The sequence below is a fragment of the Leuciscus leuciscus genome (genome assembly GCF_965113295.1).
Source record: "Leuciscus leuciscus genome assembly, chromosome: 16".
In the NCBI taxonomy this organism is placed as follows: Eukaryota; Metazoa; Chordata; class Actinopteri; order Cypriniformes; family Leuciscidae; genus Leuciscus; species Leuciscus leuciscus.
The window spans coordinates 17,730,869-17,748,352 of NC_138740.1; the positions used below are offsets into that span (position 1 = coordinate 17,730,869).

Genomic DNA, 17,484 nt, shown 5'->3' on the forward strand with positions numbered 1-17,484 from the left:
TCCCGCTGCTCTCGCTGACTGATCGCTGCAAAAGCTCGCGCACGCCGACCTTTGTACTGATGCTTCAGCTTCCAAAACTGATCTAGAGCATCTGATTGGTTCTCCGATAAAAGCCTCTGTCACAGGCTGTGTCCTTCAGTTTAAAGACACTTTCGTTTTATCTGGCCATTTACACATTTATCCAACACATTTCAGATTGAAATTGACTACTTAAGAATGTCATTAATAATAACACTAATAATAGCCTAGCCTAATAATAATAGCTAACAATAATAATAATAATAATAGCTAATATTTAATAGCCTATTTTTATTATTGTTGTTGTTGTAGCCTATTATATTTAGGCTAATGTAACTTTTAAATGCAGGCCTATTAATATAGGCTAGAGAAAGAAAGAAAGAAAGAAAGAAATGAGAATGCTATTCCAAAAACACATTTTTAAATGAACATTATTGCATAGCTGGCTGTCATATTTTTTATAATTGTATTTATGATTTAGTGTGGAAATCAAGCGTGGCACGCGCTCAGTAGCTTAGTAGCAACAGTGCGCCTTGAGCGCCATCTACTGCATGAAGCCAACACATTTACCTTTTTTAATTGAATAAAAAGTGAAAAGGAGAAAAATTATAAGTAAATAATCACAAAGAATTGCCAAATTACAACGCTTTCTTATGTGCAAGGTCAAGTTTAGATAAAAGTTATAGCTTTTTTATATGTCTGAACACCAACTATTTGTGTCCGTTGTATGGTTAATTTAATCAATAGGTTTCTCATATCTTAAATAAAAGAAAAAAAAAGAAGAAGAAGAAAGAAAACAACAACAACAACAACAACAACATCAACAACAACATGTCATTATATTTTCATGGTATCGGTGTTTACACGAGCACAGTTCTCATGGTCACGCTCTCATGTTCACCATGGAAACAGTACACAACTTGGAGCGGCTGAAGTGAAAATGGCAGCGGAAGAATCCGTCGACGGTCCATATTACCTCGAAAAAGTTTTAATTCCAGAGGACTCCGAGGATGAATATACATACGACGAAGTGAGTGTCGACGACGAACTCAGCATAACTGAGGGGGAAGAGGACTTGGAAACTGCCGTTAAAGCAGCGCGGGATCAAACCAAATGCACAACACAGAGTGTCAGTTCAGCCAAACATCCAGTTCCAAAAATACCTGAAGTGGTGGACGACTTTCTCCGCAATTATCTGGTAAAAATGGGCATGAAAAGAACACTAGACTGCTTCCAGACAGAGTGGTTTGAGATGATACACAAAGGCTTAATTAAAACAGACCAAATGGATTTCGTACCTGATGCCTATACACACAACCAGCTCCTGGAGAATGAGCTAAAAAACATACAAAGAGAGCGGGATAGCTATAAACAGGCTGCATTTGAAGCTGGAGAAACCATTGTAAAGCTCCAAAGAGAGAGAGACTTCCATAGGATGCAGCACAAGCGTCTTGTTCAAGAGAAGGACAGACTTATTGAGGACATAAAAAAGCTGAAGAAACACTATGCGTCCTACGAGCCTGCTCTTAGACAGCTAAACGATAAGTATCAGACAGCTGTGAGGCAGAAGATGCTGGTTAGTCTGGAGAGAGACAGAGCCTTCAGCCAGGTTCAGAACCTTGACTCTCTACGTACCACGCATTCTTCCCCAGGAACTCGAACAGCTCTAAAAGCTGCAAACCCTCCACAGGAAAGAGAAAAAACCCAGAAAGGAGCACACCCGCCATGTGACAACATTGCATCATACGATGCTATAAAAGACCCCAACAAGAACACAAAACATCCTAAGGATTCGGAATTCCCCGCCAGCACTCGCGTCAATCCCTACTTGCCTCAAATCAAAGCTTTCTCTTCCGTCAACACCAAATCAGCAAACTTCTCTCTCTCAAAGTCGTTTAAAGCACACACAATGGCAGTAAGCTTCCTCGCTCTCCATCCCCGTAAAATGATAGTAGCCTCCTCAAGTGATGACCAGCTTTGGAGATTATGGGGAATACCAGAGGGAGAGATGATCATGACTGGCGAGGGTCACACTGATTGGCTATCATCCTGTAGTTTCCATCCCAGTGGTGGTTACCTGGGTACCACAAGTGGGGACGCCACAGTAAAAATTTGGGACTTTGCCAAAGGTCGATGCATGCTCAGTTTGGAGGGACACATCCACGCCACCTGGGCCTGTTCCTTCCATTCCTGTGGTGATTTTGTGGCCTCTTGTTCTATGGATAACACTGCTAAAGTGTGGGACTTGAATAGCGAGCGTTGCCGCTGCACTCTGCGAGGACACGTTGACTCTGTGAACAGCATTTCTTTCCTGCCCTTCTCAAATATTCTACTAACCTGCTCGGCAGACAAGACCCTCTCTCTTTGGGATGCCCGCGCTGGATTGTGTGCCCAAACTTTCTACGGGCACAAGCATTCATGCAACCACGCATCCTTCAATGCCACCGGTGACACAATTGCTTCGTGCGACTCTTTTGGGGTGGTCAAATTATGGGATGTGAGGAATGTGTCAGCAATGGTGTCCATAGACACTGGGCCTCATCCCAGCAATCAAGTGGCCTTCAGTCCAAATGGAAGAATGCTTGCAGTGGCGAGTAACGATGGCTCTGTGAAAACAGTAGAAGTGGCATCTTTACATATGTCTAGTCTAATAGCTCATGATGATGCCGTTCAGAGTGTCATTTTTGACCATAAAGGGGAATACATTCTCTCTGCAGGCTCTGATGGTGCAATCCACATCTGGTCATAACAAAACATATTTACAGTGCATGGTTGAGAAATGGTTAAATCGAAATTTAAATTCTGACATCCTTTGTTATGAATAAATATGCAAAGTAGGCCTATTTGTTTAAAAATAAAACAAAGTTTCCAGCACACAAAAGACAAGCTTCTAAATTCTGGGAGAATTTTTATTATAAGCTTTAAATAACCAAATTAAACAGCTATTTAAAGCAAAAAGTGCATTGCAAGAATATTTTTCCAAAATATATAATTTGTTATGATTGAATACAATTTCATTTTTTTGTGCTTTGGCACTTTACATTGACAAGCATAAGGGAATATTTACTTTTGCATAATAACAGGCAATGTTTTATTACATGTTCTTATTAAATTTGCACACACTTTATAACTTGCTCTCAGTCTGTAATGACATATATTTTCATCTTTCTTTTGTTATATTGTTTTCAATGTTTTAACTCAATCAATTAATACAATGTTTTATATAGCAAATAAAATTCTGATACAACTATTCAATTTGGTAGCTTAGACTTTTCTTTCTCCTTTTAGATAAAGTTTAACTGCATGAATAAAAAAATTGCATATAGGGGCCAACCAGTTAACTGTATTGGAAATCAAGTTGAATTTATTTACATTTTTCATTTTGCACCTTTATTCCTAAATTATTGTAAATGTTTTTTAATTTGTATATGCTATCAATGCGTTTTGTAAATATTGTGTGAGTTACACGTTAACATTTGCATATCGAATGAGAAAACAACCAAGTAAATGCTTACTGGCAAACGTAAAAGACAAGTGCAACTACCAGAAAAAAAAAGTCCTTCATTAGAACATGCTTCAACCATTCAGTAAAAACCTATACCTTTATGGCATAGCTGACTCTTTTCTGAATGCATTTCAGTGTGGTTTTATTGTGTTCAACAACAGCTACAAAAATATATTTTAGTTTGGAGAACAGAATTTTAAAAAATCATTGGAGGACAGAATTTATTTATAAAAAAAATAAAAAAATAAAAATAATGTTTGAAACCGATAAAACCACTGCTAAAGAAAACAATCGTTTGTGTTGTTAGACTTTTTTTTGTCTCAAAACCTTACAGTTGGAGAGATATTGCCCTTGTGACAACTTCACAACTAGACTCATAATTCAAATTGAATGTTTCTAACAATCTTCAGAAATCTGAGATCATATTCATATTTTAGGTTTGAATTTCCCAATTCCTTATTCTCTCACTGAAACTCACTGGTCAGTGGCCGTTCGGGTATTGATTCGCCTGCAGAAGTGGCTGGAGGGAAGTGATTGTGTTTCCTCTCACAGCCACATGAGGACCGTTAGACATCACTTTCCTCATGAAAATGAATGTCTGCATCCCCCTTCCAGCCTATCTGTCAGATATACATTTATTTATGGTTCAAAACATATTGGGAAATGTATATGATATTCCTTCTAATAATATTAAAATAATATTACTAAAAATATTAAAATCTGGTCATTCCCTGCTCTTCCTCCTAACCATATGTGGTCATCTGCATCACAGAAGAATGACAAATGAAAATAAATAAGAAGAGCATTTTTGAATCAAAGAATTTTGGCATTAAAGTTTACATGTGCTTTGTGTTTCTCACACTAAAAGTATGACAGGAGCGCAGGTCTGAGACAGTATGTCATCTTCAAATATGCCAAATAGCGACATCGAGTCTCTTTCACCCAGGCCCCAACGCTTAAAGGGTTAGTTCACCCTCATGTTGTTCCAACCCTGTAAGACTTTCGTTCATCTTCGGAACACAAATTAAGATATTTTTGATGAAATCTGAGAGCCGTCTGACTCCTTCATCGGCTGCTAGGTAATCGAAATCTGCCATCCCAGAAAAGTTAGTAAAGACATTGTTAAAATAGTTTAAGTGACTAGTGACTACAGTGGCTCAACCTTAAGTTTATCAAGCAACGAGAATACATTTTTGTGCAAAAAAAATAAATAAAAAACTCGAACTATTTTAACAATGTCTTTACTAACTTTTCTGGGATGGCAGATTTCGATTACCTAGCAGCCGATGAAGGAGTCAGACAGCTCTCAGATTTCATCAAAAATATCTTAATTTGTGTTCCCGAAGATGAACGAAAGTCTTACGGGGTTGGAACAACATGAGGGTGTGTAATTACTGACATAATTTTCATTTTTGGGTGAACTAACCTTTTAAGGACTTTGTGCTCCTGCTCTTTGGGGACACCGTTCATCACTGCCACCCCTTTAAAGGTTTAAAGCAGGGTTTCTCAAACTCGGTCCTGGAGGGCCACTGTCCTCCACAGTTTAGCTCCAACCCTGATCAAGCACATCCTTGATCCTGAAGACATTGATTGTGTGTTGATCAGGGTTGGAGCTAAACTGTGCAGGACAGTGGCCCTCCAGGACCGAGTTTGAGAAACCCTGGTTTAAAGGTTTAAACCAGGTTTGAGAGTCCCGAGTCCATTGGTCATTGTAGATGTCATGTCATTTTAAGAGTATTTAAAAGTCTTCAGTGCAGCCTTTAACTTGAGTTACTGTTATATAAACAGTTTGGTTGTGTAAGGCTGGAGGCCTACGCTGCTATTTCCATCCAATAATCTGAACAAAAAGGATGACAAGCATAATTCAATTATTAATCTGACTCCATTAAAGTTGTTATTATTTAACCCATAAGAACTGACAGGAAAACATAGGATTTAATCTGAACGTTTAGATAACTAAAGTTTGTTATCACTATCAGTGATAAAAGGAAAGATTCTTGAAGCTTTTATAGAAAACTATACTATTCTGAAACAATTTTAAGTCATTTTCTCATATTGTTATCAATGTTTAAATTCAACCTATTAAAAATATATAACCCCCTATTTTTGCGAATAAAAATCTGATATAACCTTTATATACTGTCTATGGATTTAACTATAATTCTCCTGGTCTTTGGGTGGCGCGAGTGTCCGAGCTGATGTGAAGCGAACGCCGGAAGTGCGTATCTACAAAAACACAGACACGCCCCCTCATGTTATGGCGCGTGCAGCGGACTGGAGAAGAATGATACATGCTGATAAGCATATTTATTCAAATCACTCGTCAAATATTGATTATAACGATATACTGGGCTTTATCTGCAACTGCAAGCTCGGATCAATGATTTAATACAAGAAAAAAATAGCTAAAAATCATTCACGAGAAGGAATGTAATTTGACAGCACGCTCACGCAGCATCCTGTTGCTCATCATGTGTCTGTAGATGCATAACAGCTGGCTTAAAATAGATTAAGTAAAACAAAAAAAACAATATTTCTTTTGGTAGTTAAACCAAGTGTCACTTTTTCTCCGTCAATATGATGAAAAGCGTAGGAAAGCTTTTTGGGTTAAGGCGAAAATGCGCGCCCCCAAAGTCTCGCATTGACAAGAAAAAGACGCGCGTGAACCCCGTTGATGAAATGCTGGAGGACAGCGACGAGGGCTCGTACGGCAGCACGACCAGCGTCAGTTCAGGGAGCGAATACCAGAACTCCGAAGAGCAGTCCGGTTCCTCCGACAGCTCGTACCGAGCACGCGAGAGTGACGGGGATGACAGCAGCGACACGGACGAGAAACGCGCCGCGTCCCGTAGACCGAGGAAGAGACCCGCCTGCGCTCCTGTTGCGCTCGACGACAGTTCCAGCGACTCTAGCGAGTCCTCGAGCGACGTCGGCGGAGAGCCGCTCAGGAGAGCGTTGCAGAGAAAACGGCTCAGGCTGCCGGAGGACTCCGAGGACGAGGCTCTGCGGAAGAAGGAGAGAGAGGCAGAGGTAAAAGAAGCTGCTGCCAAGAGAAAAGAGAGAAAGAATAAACTTATGGAGCTGTCAAAGAGAAGAAAGTCAGGCACCCCGCGGCGCAGGCGCAGGACGTTGGTAAGTTGACCAGGAATGAGCAAGAAACAGTGGTTAGACATTCACGGGTTAAACCACCATAACCTCTTTAGTCCTTAAAAAAAAAACTCTTTAAAAAAACTCAACCATACAGGCTGTTGTCAGACTCCTTGTGCATACAAAAATCTCACTAGATTATTACAATTAATAGTAAAAGGATTGTTTGGAAATGTAAAATGATATTTCCTACTGACACACTTCAACAAAATATATAAATAACTGGCTTAAACCATTTTTTGTGTGTGTGAAAATACTAATGTGCCTTTTGCACAAAGTACATTAGACATTTGCACAGTACTGTAATTTGTTCAGGAAAAACACATGGTTCAGGAAAAATTCTTCTATAAAACTTCTATTCTATAGCATCATTATCCAATTCATGTAACTTTGTTTTATTCACTGAGTAGCTTCTATGCTAATTCAAATGTTTTACTCTTAACCATTAATAATATCCACTGTCGACACTTTAATAATAATGTATCGTCTTCAATGATAATAGTAATGGTGACAAAAACAACAGCGTTGCTTTAAAAAGTATTGGTTAACTGGATACCTTGTCTATTTTTTTTTCTGCAGGGTTCAGAAGAAGAGGAAGAGGAAAAAGAGGAGATCAAGAAGGACAAAGTTGAAGAGCAAAGTAAAGCAGACGATACTGGTGATGAATCTAGTGTGGAAGAGAACGGCGGCCCTCTAGACAGCAGCGAGGAGGAAAAACTTGCTGATAGCAGTGACAGTCTGAAGGATTTTATTGTGGAGGAAGATGAACAGAAAAATGACAAAGAGCAGGGGGAAGAGGGGAAGGCCAAAGACAAGGACTTTCTCTCTCACCTTCCACGCCAGTGTAAGACTATGTGGTTGTGGCTTTTGTTTTTTATTTGCAGTTTGAAAACATGTGTAGATGTGTCTTTAACATTTAATTTAAATGAATTATAAAATCTCGTTTCTATTCTCGTTACAGTTATCACAGGATCGCAGCTCACCCACTTTCAGGTGGTGGTCAAAGCCTTGCTGATCAATGTGCTGGACTCAACTTTCCTCAGTTCACTTTACAGTATGTTCGTCAATTTATTCCTTCTCTTCTTAGCACTGGATATACGTGTGTGTGTATATATATATATATATATATATATAATATATTTGGGGTGTAATGGTTCAAATTACTCACGGTTCGGTTTTTATTACAGTTTTAGGGTCATTGTTTTGGTACAGTTTGTTATATGCTATGTTCAGGGAATATAGGACTACTGTCAAATAGAAATGAAGAAAATAAGGACAAATATCAAACTACAAGCAACAGCACAAATAAATACAATAAAGCAAAGATACATATAAAATAAACAGTAGTTTTCAGGTACAGAAATTGAATATAGTAATAAAATGGAAAACAACATTGCATATAATCTTCAGTGTATAAATGAAATAAAGATTAATCATTATTAAAGTTACAAAAGCTATTCAGTCAAGAGCAGTGAGTGATTTATTTGTCATTTGTTGTTTGATTAACATTAAAAACACAGACAGCAAGAATATTAGGCATATAAGTGCAAGACTTAATATTTGCGCGCCATACACACGCTTTCCGTGTGCGTGCTTCGCATGAGTGTACACACAAATCTTCTTACAGCGTATACAAGTTCTCTTTCGTCTTGTACTCGAATGTTTAAATTAGCATGGCTTAAATGAGTTTAGTTTAAACACAGATAGCAATGTATGTTGTTTAGTTGTCACCTGCTCTCATGCTTTATCAACACCCCGGTGATGACGTCATAAATGACTGGTAAACAAAGGTTACAAAAAGAGTGACTCTTTTGTCCACGTTTTTTGATCATCGCTGTTGTAACGTATTGGGAAGCCAAAATGTGACATAACAGGAATAAATTACATTTTAAAATATATTGAAATACAAAAATGTTCGTATTTTTGATCAAATAAATGGTTAAAGTACATAAAAAAAATCTTACAGACCCCAAACAATTTCACTTTGTATCGATGACTACAGGTGGTGAACGAACGAAGCGATACGCCCAGGAGATGAAATCATCATTGCTTCATTTTGATGAGCGATTGGTTCTTCCTCGCCTGGAGAACCTGAAGCAAAGGAGCCGCTGGAAAGAACGTTACAAAGTAAGATAAAAGCCCTTTTTCATGAAAAGATGTGACATTTCTATGTATAATGGATTACTTTACTATTATTCTCTTTAATATGAAGATTGAAAGTTATCGTGTGGTGTAGATTCATTTACATACTTTCATGTTTATTTATTGTTTTTATTTATGAAAAGGAAAGGGTAGAGTGTTATCCTAAATTGCGGGTTGTGATGACAAGGATCCAGACGAAGGGATGTGAAGCCTGTGAGCTTCACAGAACGGGGCGCTTCACTGTGCGACTCTCTGGCCAGTTGTACCACAACAACACCCTGCAGGAGGACCAGTTCATGCCCGATGACGCCCAGGTGGTTTTCCATTCAACTCACTTGTACAATTTGGCCATAAATTGTCCGAAGATATATTTCGAATGCTTCTTGATCTAATGTTTATGTTAACAATTGCAGAGTTTCTTTGTTGGCTCTGTCTGTGCCAGTCGTACTGAGGTCTACCATGCCCTGAAGCACTTTAAATTCCATCTGTTTGAGAGGTGTCGTACAGCATTAGAAGCTCAGAAGGAAATACAGGAAGGGGAAACAGGAGAGGACGACGAACCAGTTAAGGAGACAGTCAACAAGGTGTTTACCAAACTGCAGGATGGAGGCTGGATCAGTGAGGTGGGAATATGGAACCTGCTCTTTATGTGCCTTTAAAAGCTAATTGAAGGGATAGTTCACCCAAGGGCCACTGTCATGCAGAGTTCAGCTCCTATCCCAATTAAACACACCTGAACCAGCTAATCAAGGTCTTACAAGGCATTCTAGTAGAATCTTCCAGGCAGGTGTGTTGAGGCAAGTTGTGTGTTGTCTCCAAGTTGGAGACAGTGGACCGAGTTTGGACACCCCTGACTCTGAGAGTCCTTATAATGGCACTGAATGGCTGCTGCTCGGCTGACGCTTGAAAAACCACACACATCAGTCGTGACATTAATCCGTACGAACCCAGTGGATGAATCAACAGGTCTCATTCACTAATAATTGCGTGGATTATTTTGTATTTGTTAGCACAGGAGTTGAAGAACTTCTCACAAAATATCTCTGGCTAATTCACAACACGTGCGTCCGCGCATGAGTTTGTTCTTAATCTCGTTCTATTGTTAGTGAAGTTGGAGTATCCTAAATGAGCAGGTTAGTCATTTGCATAAAACACACTCAAACCATCTCCATATAACCCCTTATTCACACTGCAGACGTCTGCGGTGCATTATGGCTCCGACGAGGTTTTGCTCCGTCCCCCACGCGGCTCCAGCTCAGACCAGGAGCATTTCAGAAGAGAAGCAACGGGGGTCGCCAGACCACAAGATTTGCCTGGCCGATGTTGTTTTTCTTGATTTTTTTGGGGGGGTTCTACCATGGGTAAGTTGGCCGTGTGTTTCAACTTCAAGGATGAACCTCTAGTGCTCCATTTCTGGCCTCCCGCCAAGGATATAGTGATGTGAAATAAAGGCTTTCCGCACACCCTTTACTTTACAGCCTGTTGTCACTCTAGTCAAACATATGTAGCTCTTGCCAGATCCTCAAGCAATGCCAAATATCATTCTTAAAACCAGTTCAAACACCTTTTATATAGACCCAGATTACAGACCTTTCATTAGCCAGCTTTATGTATGCGTTATTCAGAGAAACCTCACAGCTGAAGCTATAACGCAGCTTTTCTTAATATATTTAAGATAAAAGGTAATCATTTGTTTGTGAAAATGTTCATAAACAGATTTCATACTCAAATGTTTGCGTACGCATGCTCGGGGAATGAGACCCAGTGTCTTCTGAAGTGAAACGATAGGTGTAAGAGAAGCTTTTTAACTATAAAGCATTGCGTCCGGTCTACTGTTTATACAACGGATTGCGAGGGGGACATCTGTTATTTCACTTCGGAAGACACTTGGGTTATATGAATGAACATCACAATCACTGTGTGGGTGTTCAAGCGTCAACCAAAGCACCAATTCACTTGCATTATATGGACTCACAGAGATTTATTATTTTCCTACAAATCTTCTTTGTGTTTATCTGAGGAAAGAAAGTCATATACACCAGGGATGGCATAAGGGTGAGTAAATGATGAGAGAATTCAAATTTTTGGGTGAACTATTCCTTTAAATGTGTATGAACACACTGATTACTTTTTTCTTTCTATCCGTTTAGCAATACGAGAAGTTTCAGGAACATCTCAATTCTGCCGATTTCTTCCAGGAAGAAAAGCTGGACTGAAAGGATTGAACTTTTCCTAATGTCATCGATCTGCCCTTTTATTTTTGGCATCATAAAGCATGGCTAACTTTTGAGTTGTTAAAGTGTGTGCCCTGAAGATTTAGCATTATAATTTCATAATTTTATAATCGCACTGCTGTGTAAATTGCTTCTGCATGATTGAAACAAATTCAGTACAGAGTACACAATATTCAACATTTAAAAACATTACAAGCTGTAACCCAAAATGTAACAGTTTTGTCCAAATCCTGAGGATTTAAAAAAAAAAAAAAAAAATCTGTATTTTACCTGATCATTGAGTTCTCAAAGATATGCTGTTTTTATGCTTTCATTTGCAAGTAATCTCCTCATATTAACACTTCTGTGTAAATGCATCTAAGCCATTTTACAGTGTTTCAATGTTCTTCTAATAAACAAGATTCATAACCAGGTCCAGCTAAATGTCATGTTTTGCATCACAGAAACTATTTCTGCTTAAATTTTACATTTTATTAGAAACAGCAGTCAAACAATGCATATAATAACACAATCTACAGGCTTGTGCTGAATCGCCATCCTCACAGGATGCCAAGCTTGTATTCGGTCATGATGTGAGGATCGCCCATCATCTCGCACTGGATAGGATCTGAGGGGGGAAAATGTTTACATATGACCAAGTATACTACACAAAAATCACTTGTCAAATTGTCCAAATCAACTAATACAACCAGCAATCGTCAGTATCATATTTTTATAAAGCAAACTCGAGGAACTAAACGGCTCATAAAACTTTTGAGAGCATGACAGGTAACGTGTTGAATGTTTCTTCGTACCATTGAGGATGTCCTCAAAGCCAATGGTGTCATCGCTACCTCTGAGGGTATCCAGGGCCAGATTTGAGCTGGGCAGGAAGGGCAAACGCTGAATCTGAACGAAGGCAAGAGCAATGTTTAAACACGATGAGCATAGGGTGTTTATGGTATAACTCACATGTGAGCGAGTGTCAAACAATACCTGTCTAGCCGCTCTGTACTCCATCTGTAGTTTGAGGGGTGCGTGGAGACCCTGGATGTTCCTTAGTGTGTTGAAATTCATCTTGTCCTGGTTAAGCTGAAACTGGTTTCACAGTACAAGCTGTTACACTTTGTTACAGTGTACTTACATAAATAAGTAAGTAGTAAAAGTAAATAACATTGGTAACTTATTTTTCAGTGTCTGTTACACATTTTACATGTAGTCCCTATAGTAAAAAAACAGTCCACTGGTTACATAGAACTAAACCAAACTTTAACCCTAATTATATAGTAAGTACATGTAGTAAATTACTATTACTCAGTACTTAGTTGAGTAATTACACTGTAACAAGGACACCTTAAAATAAAGTGTAACCCAATGTGTAACAAAGACGATGTAAAATTAAGTGTTGCCCTAGCTGGTTATAAATCACAATTATGATGATTAACTGTCAGAAACGGACACAATTTAATTAAGTTTTGTTCGGGCCACTTACAGTGTAAGCCTAAAGTGTTGTTTTTTATTTCTTGGAATCATATATAATAAAAATGTACATATTAAATTGTAATATAACAATGCAGTATGATTAAACAAACCTTCATTGTGTATGAAGGTAGACATTTGACTACTTTACAACAGTGTTTTTATATTCTTTGGCAAAATGTGATTGAAATTATTGCGGTTATCTCATCAAATAACCATGATTAGATGATTAAACAATCGTGACAAGCCTACATGTAATTTGGAAATATACATTCCAACACTAATAAGCTTTGGTGGATTGAATACTTATCGAGCTAATGACCATTTTAAACGTTTCAGAGGCTTATTATGGTAATGCTTTTTGGCAATGTACTACTTTTCTACTTACATTTTTCTCAGAGAGCTCCAATGGATGACTCGGTAGAAGCTCATTTTTTACACTAGAGAACCTGCAATCACAGAAAAATGAAATATTTAGAATATAAATACGCATAAAGAAGCATTTCCAGGTTTATAAGGGCAGAACTCACCCTCTGCGCAGAGAGTCTTGGACCCCATAAGGACCAGCCTGTGGACACAGACCTGTGACAGGAACACTGTCCTTCAGCTGAGAGCGCAGACCACGAGTATTCTGCAGAAACACACAGTATTATTATCATAGAATCATGCAGAAAATAAACCTGATGTGGAAATTCAGAAAAAAGTGGCCTGAATGAGTGTTTGACAGTTACCACGCTACATTAAGGTTGTCAGTCTTAACAGAAAAGGCTAATACAAAGTGAAAGTAAGGCCATGACACATCACAATTCATTTAGAAGATAACAACTTAGTGGCTAAATTAATTCTGATATTATTTATTTCTGTCGCGGCAAATAATAAAAGGTCGAGACTTTTAAAAGGAAATTATGCCCGCGTAATCTTTCCTTGAATATAAATAAACAAACACGAACCATTGTGCTATGCTATGCTAGCTAACTAGCTTGAACGCCTGCACAACACAAACAAGCGCTTTATTAACAGCAAATGCACACACTTTCACATTATATGGGGAGCAAGGAAATAACACACACCATAACCTTATTAAATCAAACAAAATTAAATCAATAACGAAATAACAAAATGGAGCTCCACATTACCATCTTCTAGCGACTTTAGTCTTGACGATTATCAGCATAAATGCACTTCCTGTCAATCTCCGGAAACACTTTTATCATGTGATTGCCAGTCTATGTGTGATTGCGGCAATATTTTTTGGTCGTTGTTTGATACAAGGTTATTGTTATGTTATTGTTTATGACAAGATATATATTAGGGGGATATTTATTTTTAAATGAATATATTAAATAAACTGCAAAAACCGTTGCACTGATCCTAGGCTGATGTTTAAGTATGTATCTGTGCAAAGCTATGGTACGGATGGGGGTATAGCTCAGTGGTAGAGCATTTGACTGCAGATCAAGAGGTCCCCGGTTCAAATCCGGGTGCCCCCTCACGTAAGACACTTTTTATGCTTTTTTGGCATAGCAAGTAAACAGAATGTGTTTAATACATTTGTCGACATTAAATGATGCACACAACGAAAGCCAGACAAAAGACAGAGCTGAGCAGTGGCGCCTGCCGTGTGCATCAATGTGACTGACCCGAGATCAGCTGTTTGAAGACACCTTTTCAGTTGTTGAATGAAAAAATGGGCGATTGAAAAGACTCGCTCAGGCTGTTTCATTTCCTAAGTATTTCCAAGACATTCGATTACAAGAATCAGGTTCATACTGTCTCGCTGCGAATTTAGCAGTCCACATGTTTTAAGAGTCGGATCTTTGCTCGCTCTGTTAGCGTGTTTGGTCAGACTTAGCAAAGTTCCACAATGTGAAAAGGGATGTTTCTTTGAATCTTATCACGGATTTATTTTCACCCTCACTTGACTACGCAGTCCAAAGAACAAAATAATACAACATTATTAATGTTATAGATGCTGTTGATATGAGACCACTTCATTTATTTTAAAGAACAATATTTTTTTTTTTGTAAATCCAACATGTAAACTTGTTAAACCCTCTATGGGACATCATCATTTATAAATGAAGTGAAGAAAATTACATTTAAAATATAATAATAATAATGTTCAACAAAACAAAAACAAAAAAAAACATTTTAGTAATATTATATGACATCCCCCTTCAGCCAATAAAATTAACATCTATTTGCAATGTGCCTGACATTTTTAGCAACAAGGAAGTTAAGATATTTGCTTATTAGGTCACATGCTGTCAGGGCACCACAGTGAGTTCATTTCAGACTAGAAAATGCATATCAATTCCATAAAAAAAAAAAAAAAAAAAAAAAAAAAAAAAATAATATATATATATATATATATATATATATATATATATATATATATATATTGTACATCTAAATGTGTTTTTGGTCAAGTTTTTGGTCATTTTTTCTGTGTACAAATTGTCTGTGTATCTGGCAATATTGTTCAGTACTGGCAGGCAGTATAATAGCCTTTTTGCCTGTGTTTTAGGAAGATGCATAAGTTTTATAGAAGACAGAGAGGACAAGCTGTACCCTTTCCAGAAAGTATTGATGATGAGGAAAAATGATCGCAGTAAGAAAGGAAGAAGATGAGGATCAAGGAGGATAGAAGCAGTGAGGGTGATGGCAGAGATTAAGGGCCAATCTCATTTCTCTGTCTTACCCCTTCCCCTTCCCCTACCCCTTTGTCTGCGTCTTCCCCTTGCCCTTCGAAACCGAGTGAAGGGGGGTAGGGGGAAGAACGTTTCTCTAAGAAATGAGACACCACTCGATTACCGTTTGCGTCATCTTCCCTTTCCGCTAGCTGGCTGCTACGTCAACAGAAGCGATACGCGTTGACATAAACAAACGAAGATGCCGTCATCTCGGGTTGTGATATCGATTGCCTGGTCTCTCTTTATCTTTGCACGCTTGTGTGCCATCAGTCAAAGACATTGTTTCATTGTATTTAACGGCGGCGCCGGCGACACCATAAGCAAAACATTAGCAAACGGCAAATAGCGCATAGCTGCTAGCTAGCGGTTAACTAGTGATTCAAAACAAAAACATTACTATTAAAACCGCTTGAACGTTTTATTAAAGGTATCATAAAACACGAGTGTCATTAAACTGCTGAAAATACATACATTTGTGCGACTCACTTCTGAGAAATTCCTACCCCTCTCTTTCAAGTGTGGTCCTCCGCAGACTTCGTTTCAAGGGCTATGTAGCCCTACGCCTTGGCCCTAGCCCTTAATCAAAATGAGAATTGGGACACCACTTCCCCTCACATGAACGCGCAAAACCGAGGGGAAGGGGTAAGAGTAAGGGGTAAGACAGAGAAATGAGACGCAGCCTAGTATAAGTCATAGATTGTTGTGGAAGTCTTTCAAATGACTGGGAATATTGACTTTGTCAATGTAGAAATTAAATGTAATAAATTTGAACTATATGCATGTGCTTTTTTATTGCATACTCTTTGTTAAATTGTTTAAAAAAAAAAAAGCTGATCACTGACTCTACTGTCAGTGTTAAGAGGAACAACACACAGATTGTGTTAAAAGTATGTCATTTTACAGTTAATTAATTGCAATTATCATTGCCCATGACATTGACTAGAGTCAAGCATGTGGTCGCGAGGCAATCATTTTCACTTTTTGCAGTGGACATTTAAGTAAACCCAGGAAACTGAGGTTTTGACTTCAGTTAACAAAGGAGATTAACGCCCCTCGCCCACACACTTTTAACAAGACACTTTGTTGTGCAAATCAAAATTCTATCATTTGTTGTATCAATCTATCAAATTATCAAATACATTTTTTGATCACACCAGGAACAATGTCTCATGATGCCCAAGGTAAGACTGATTTCATTTCTTGCATACAATTTGATTCCAATCCAATATTTATATGTATATTTTACATCTTTTATTTTGACATAAAACAGAGCTGCATAAGGTAATATTCAGAGCAACATTAATTTCATTTTTGCCCAATTGCCCCAGTGAATGTTTCTGGCATTGAAGAAAATGCAACGTTTGAGAAGAATTGCTCAGGCAAAGATCCTCTCGTCAGTATTGCTATAGCAATGTGGATCGCTGTCATTGCATCTGTGTTTTTTCTCTATCTGTACTGGAGACACATTCATCTTAAACCAAGGTATTATTCATTTGCTTCATTTGTTTTACATTGTCATCAAGAAGAATTCCACTCATATGTTTCAGCATTTACATATCAACCTAATTTTCCTAATTTTCCAGTTTCCGTGTTTCATACCGACGTAATTCAGAGATGCAAGAGACCGATTTACATTCCGGAAAAACTACTGATCTTAGAGTCGAAAAAGGCAAGCAATAATATTGCATAAGTTAATGATGGTCATAAAAAGTACATTTCAAAGTGTAATTTTATGCTGCATGTTGTTAAACAGTTGGTTTTTAGTCTGTTATATTTTATTTCATTTAAGTTATAAAATGTAATTGTTTCGTGGTGTATTTTGTTTTATGTGTTACAGATCTTGAACAAAGCGAAACAAAACAGTATGAATCTCTTGAAGGATGTACCAACCAGAATGAGGGTAAGCGCACATAATCTGAGATAAATAACCCGATAGAGCAAATACAAAGACGTGCTGTCTGTCTGGGACCTTTAGATGCATTTTGTACATTTGCATCTGCCCACTGGTCTCAAATCTCTCTTGACATCAAAGATAATATTAGCCAAAGGTCTTAACACTTTTGCTAGCAGTGTTTCCTGAGGAAGTCAGCCCACTAAAGTTGCTATGTTCAAAATGAGGCTGGTATGTCTGACAAATAAATGTCTTTTCTCCATTTTAAAGATTACCAGAGTCTGTCCACAAAACAACAGGAGCCCAGTTTAGAAAAGGAGGATTCTATCCATGCCGAAGACCTTTAACTTGAAAGAACTCAATGGAATAATACACACACTAACATTGTTCTGGACA

General features: G+C 38.1%; 4 protein-coding genes across 4 annotated transcripts; 3 read left to right on the top strand and 1 right to left on the bottom strand.

Annotated features, from left to right (window-relative positions):
• Nucleotides 1-947: 947 nt before the first annotated feature.
• spag16 (sperm associated antigen 16) lies at nucleotides 948-4,491 on the top strand. The gene has a single exon (XM_082140646.1). It carries the CDS (start codon nucleotides 959-961, stop codon nucleotides 2,765-2,767), a length of 1,809 nt encoding a protein of 602 aa, XP_081996772.1. The 5' UTR covers nucleotides 948-958; the 3' UTR covers nucleotides 2,768-4,491.
• Nucleotides 4,492-5,748: 1,257 nt separating this feature from the next.
• ccdc82 (coiled-coil domain containing 82) lies at nucleotides 5,749-11,458 on the top strand. The gene is made up of 7 exons (XM_082140746.1): nucleotides 5,749-6,655; nucleotides 7,250-7,514; nucleotides 7,632-7,724; nucleotides 8,673-8,797; nucleotides 8,956-9,126; nucleotides 9,226-9,435; nucleotides 10,963-11,458. The coding sequence occupies exons 1-7, from the start codon at nucleotides 6,101-6,103 to the stop codon at nucleotides 11,026-11,028; spliced, it is 1,485 nt and encodes a 494-aa protein (XP_081996872.1). The 5' UTR covers nucleotides 5,749-6,100; the 3' UTR covers nucleotides 11,029-11,458.
• A 46-nt stretch (nucleotides 11,459-11,504) lies between these two features.
• Nucleotides 11,505-13,726, bottom strand: pomp (proteasome maturation protein). The gene is made up of 6 exons (XM_082140747.1): nucleotides 13,641-13,726; nucleotides 13,035-13,135; nucleotides 12,893-12,953; nucleotides 12,022-12,123; nucleotides 11,841-11,934; nucleotides 11,505-11,653 (listed from the first exon to the last, which is right to left on the bottom strand). The coding sequence occupies exons 1-6, from the start codon at nucleotides 13,641-13,643 to the stop codon at nucleotides 11,586-11,588; spliced, it is 429 nt and encodes a 142-aa protein (XP_081996873.1). The 5' UTR covers nucleotides 13,644-13,726; the 3' UTR covers nucleotides 11,505-11,585.
• Nucleotides 13,727-16,168: 2,442 nt separating this feature from the next.
• LOC309478292 (uncharacterized protein) lies at nucleotides 16,169-17,483 on the top strand. The gene is made up of 5 exons (XM_082141872.1): nucleotides 16,169-16,378; nucleotides 16,526-16,679; nucleotides 16,781-16,866; nucleotides 17,035-17,097; nucleotides 17,359-17,483. The coding sequence occupies exons 1-5, from the start codon at nucleotides 16,360-16,362 to the stop codon at nucleotides 17,433-17,435; spliced, it is 399 nt and encodes a 132-aa protein (XP_081997998.1). The 5' UTR covers nucleotides 16,169-16,359; the 3' UTR covers nucleotides 17,436-17,483.
• The last annotated feature ends 1 nt before the right edge of the window (nucleotide 17,484 follows it).

What these genes read in the sequence shown, in the direction of transcription:
- spag16 (XM_082140646.1), top strand. Translation starts at nt 959, where the DNA reads ATGGCAGCGGAAGAATCCGTCGACGGTCCATATTACCTCGAAAAAGTT.
- ccdc82 (XM_082140746.1), top strand. Translation starts at nt 6,101, where the DNA reads ATGATGAAAAGCGTAGGAAAGCTTTTTGGGTTAAGGCGAAAATGCGCG. An exon ending in CTCTCACCTTCCACGCCAGT is followed by an intron (nt 7,515 to 7,631) that starts GTAAGACTATGT and finishes TTCTCGTTACAG; the next exon opens with TTATCACAGGATCGCAGCTC. An exon ending in TTTCCTCAGTTCACTTTACA is followed by an intron (nt 7,725 to 8,672) that starts GTATGTTCGTCA and finishes CGATGACTACAG; the next exon opens with GTGGTGAACGAACGAAGCGA.
- pomp (XM_082140747.1), bottom strand. An exon ending in CAAGACTCTCTGCGCAGAGG is followed by an intron (nt 12,954 to 13,034) that starts GTGAGTTCTGCC and finishes CTGTGATTGCAG; the next exon opens with GTTCTCTAGTGTAAAAAATG. An exon ending in CTTTGAGGACATCCTCAATG is followed by an intron (nt 11,654 to 11,840) that starts GTACGAAGAAAC and finishes TTCCCCCCTCAG; the next exon opens with ATCCTATCCAGTGCGAGATG.
- LOC309478292 (XM_082141872.1), top strand. An exon ending in TGATCTTAGAGTCGAAAAAG is followed by an intron (nt 16,867 to 17,034) that starts GCAAGCAATAAT and finishes TATGTGTTACAG; the next exon opens with ATCTTGAACAAAGCGAAACA. An exon ending in ATGTACCAACCAGAATGAGG is followed by an intron (nt 17,098 to 17,358) that starts GTAAGCGCACAT and finishes TCCATTTTAAAG; the next exon opens with ATTACCAGAGTCTGTCCACA.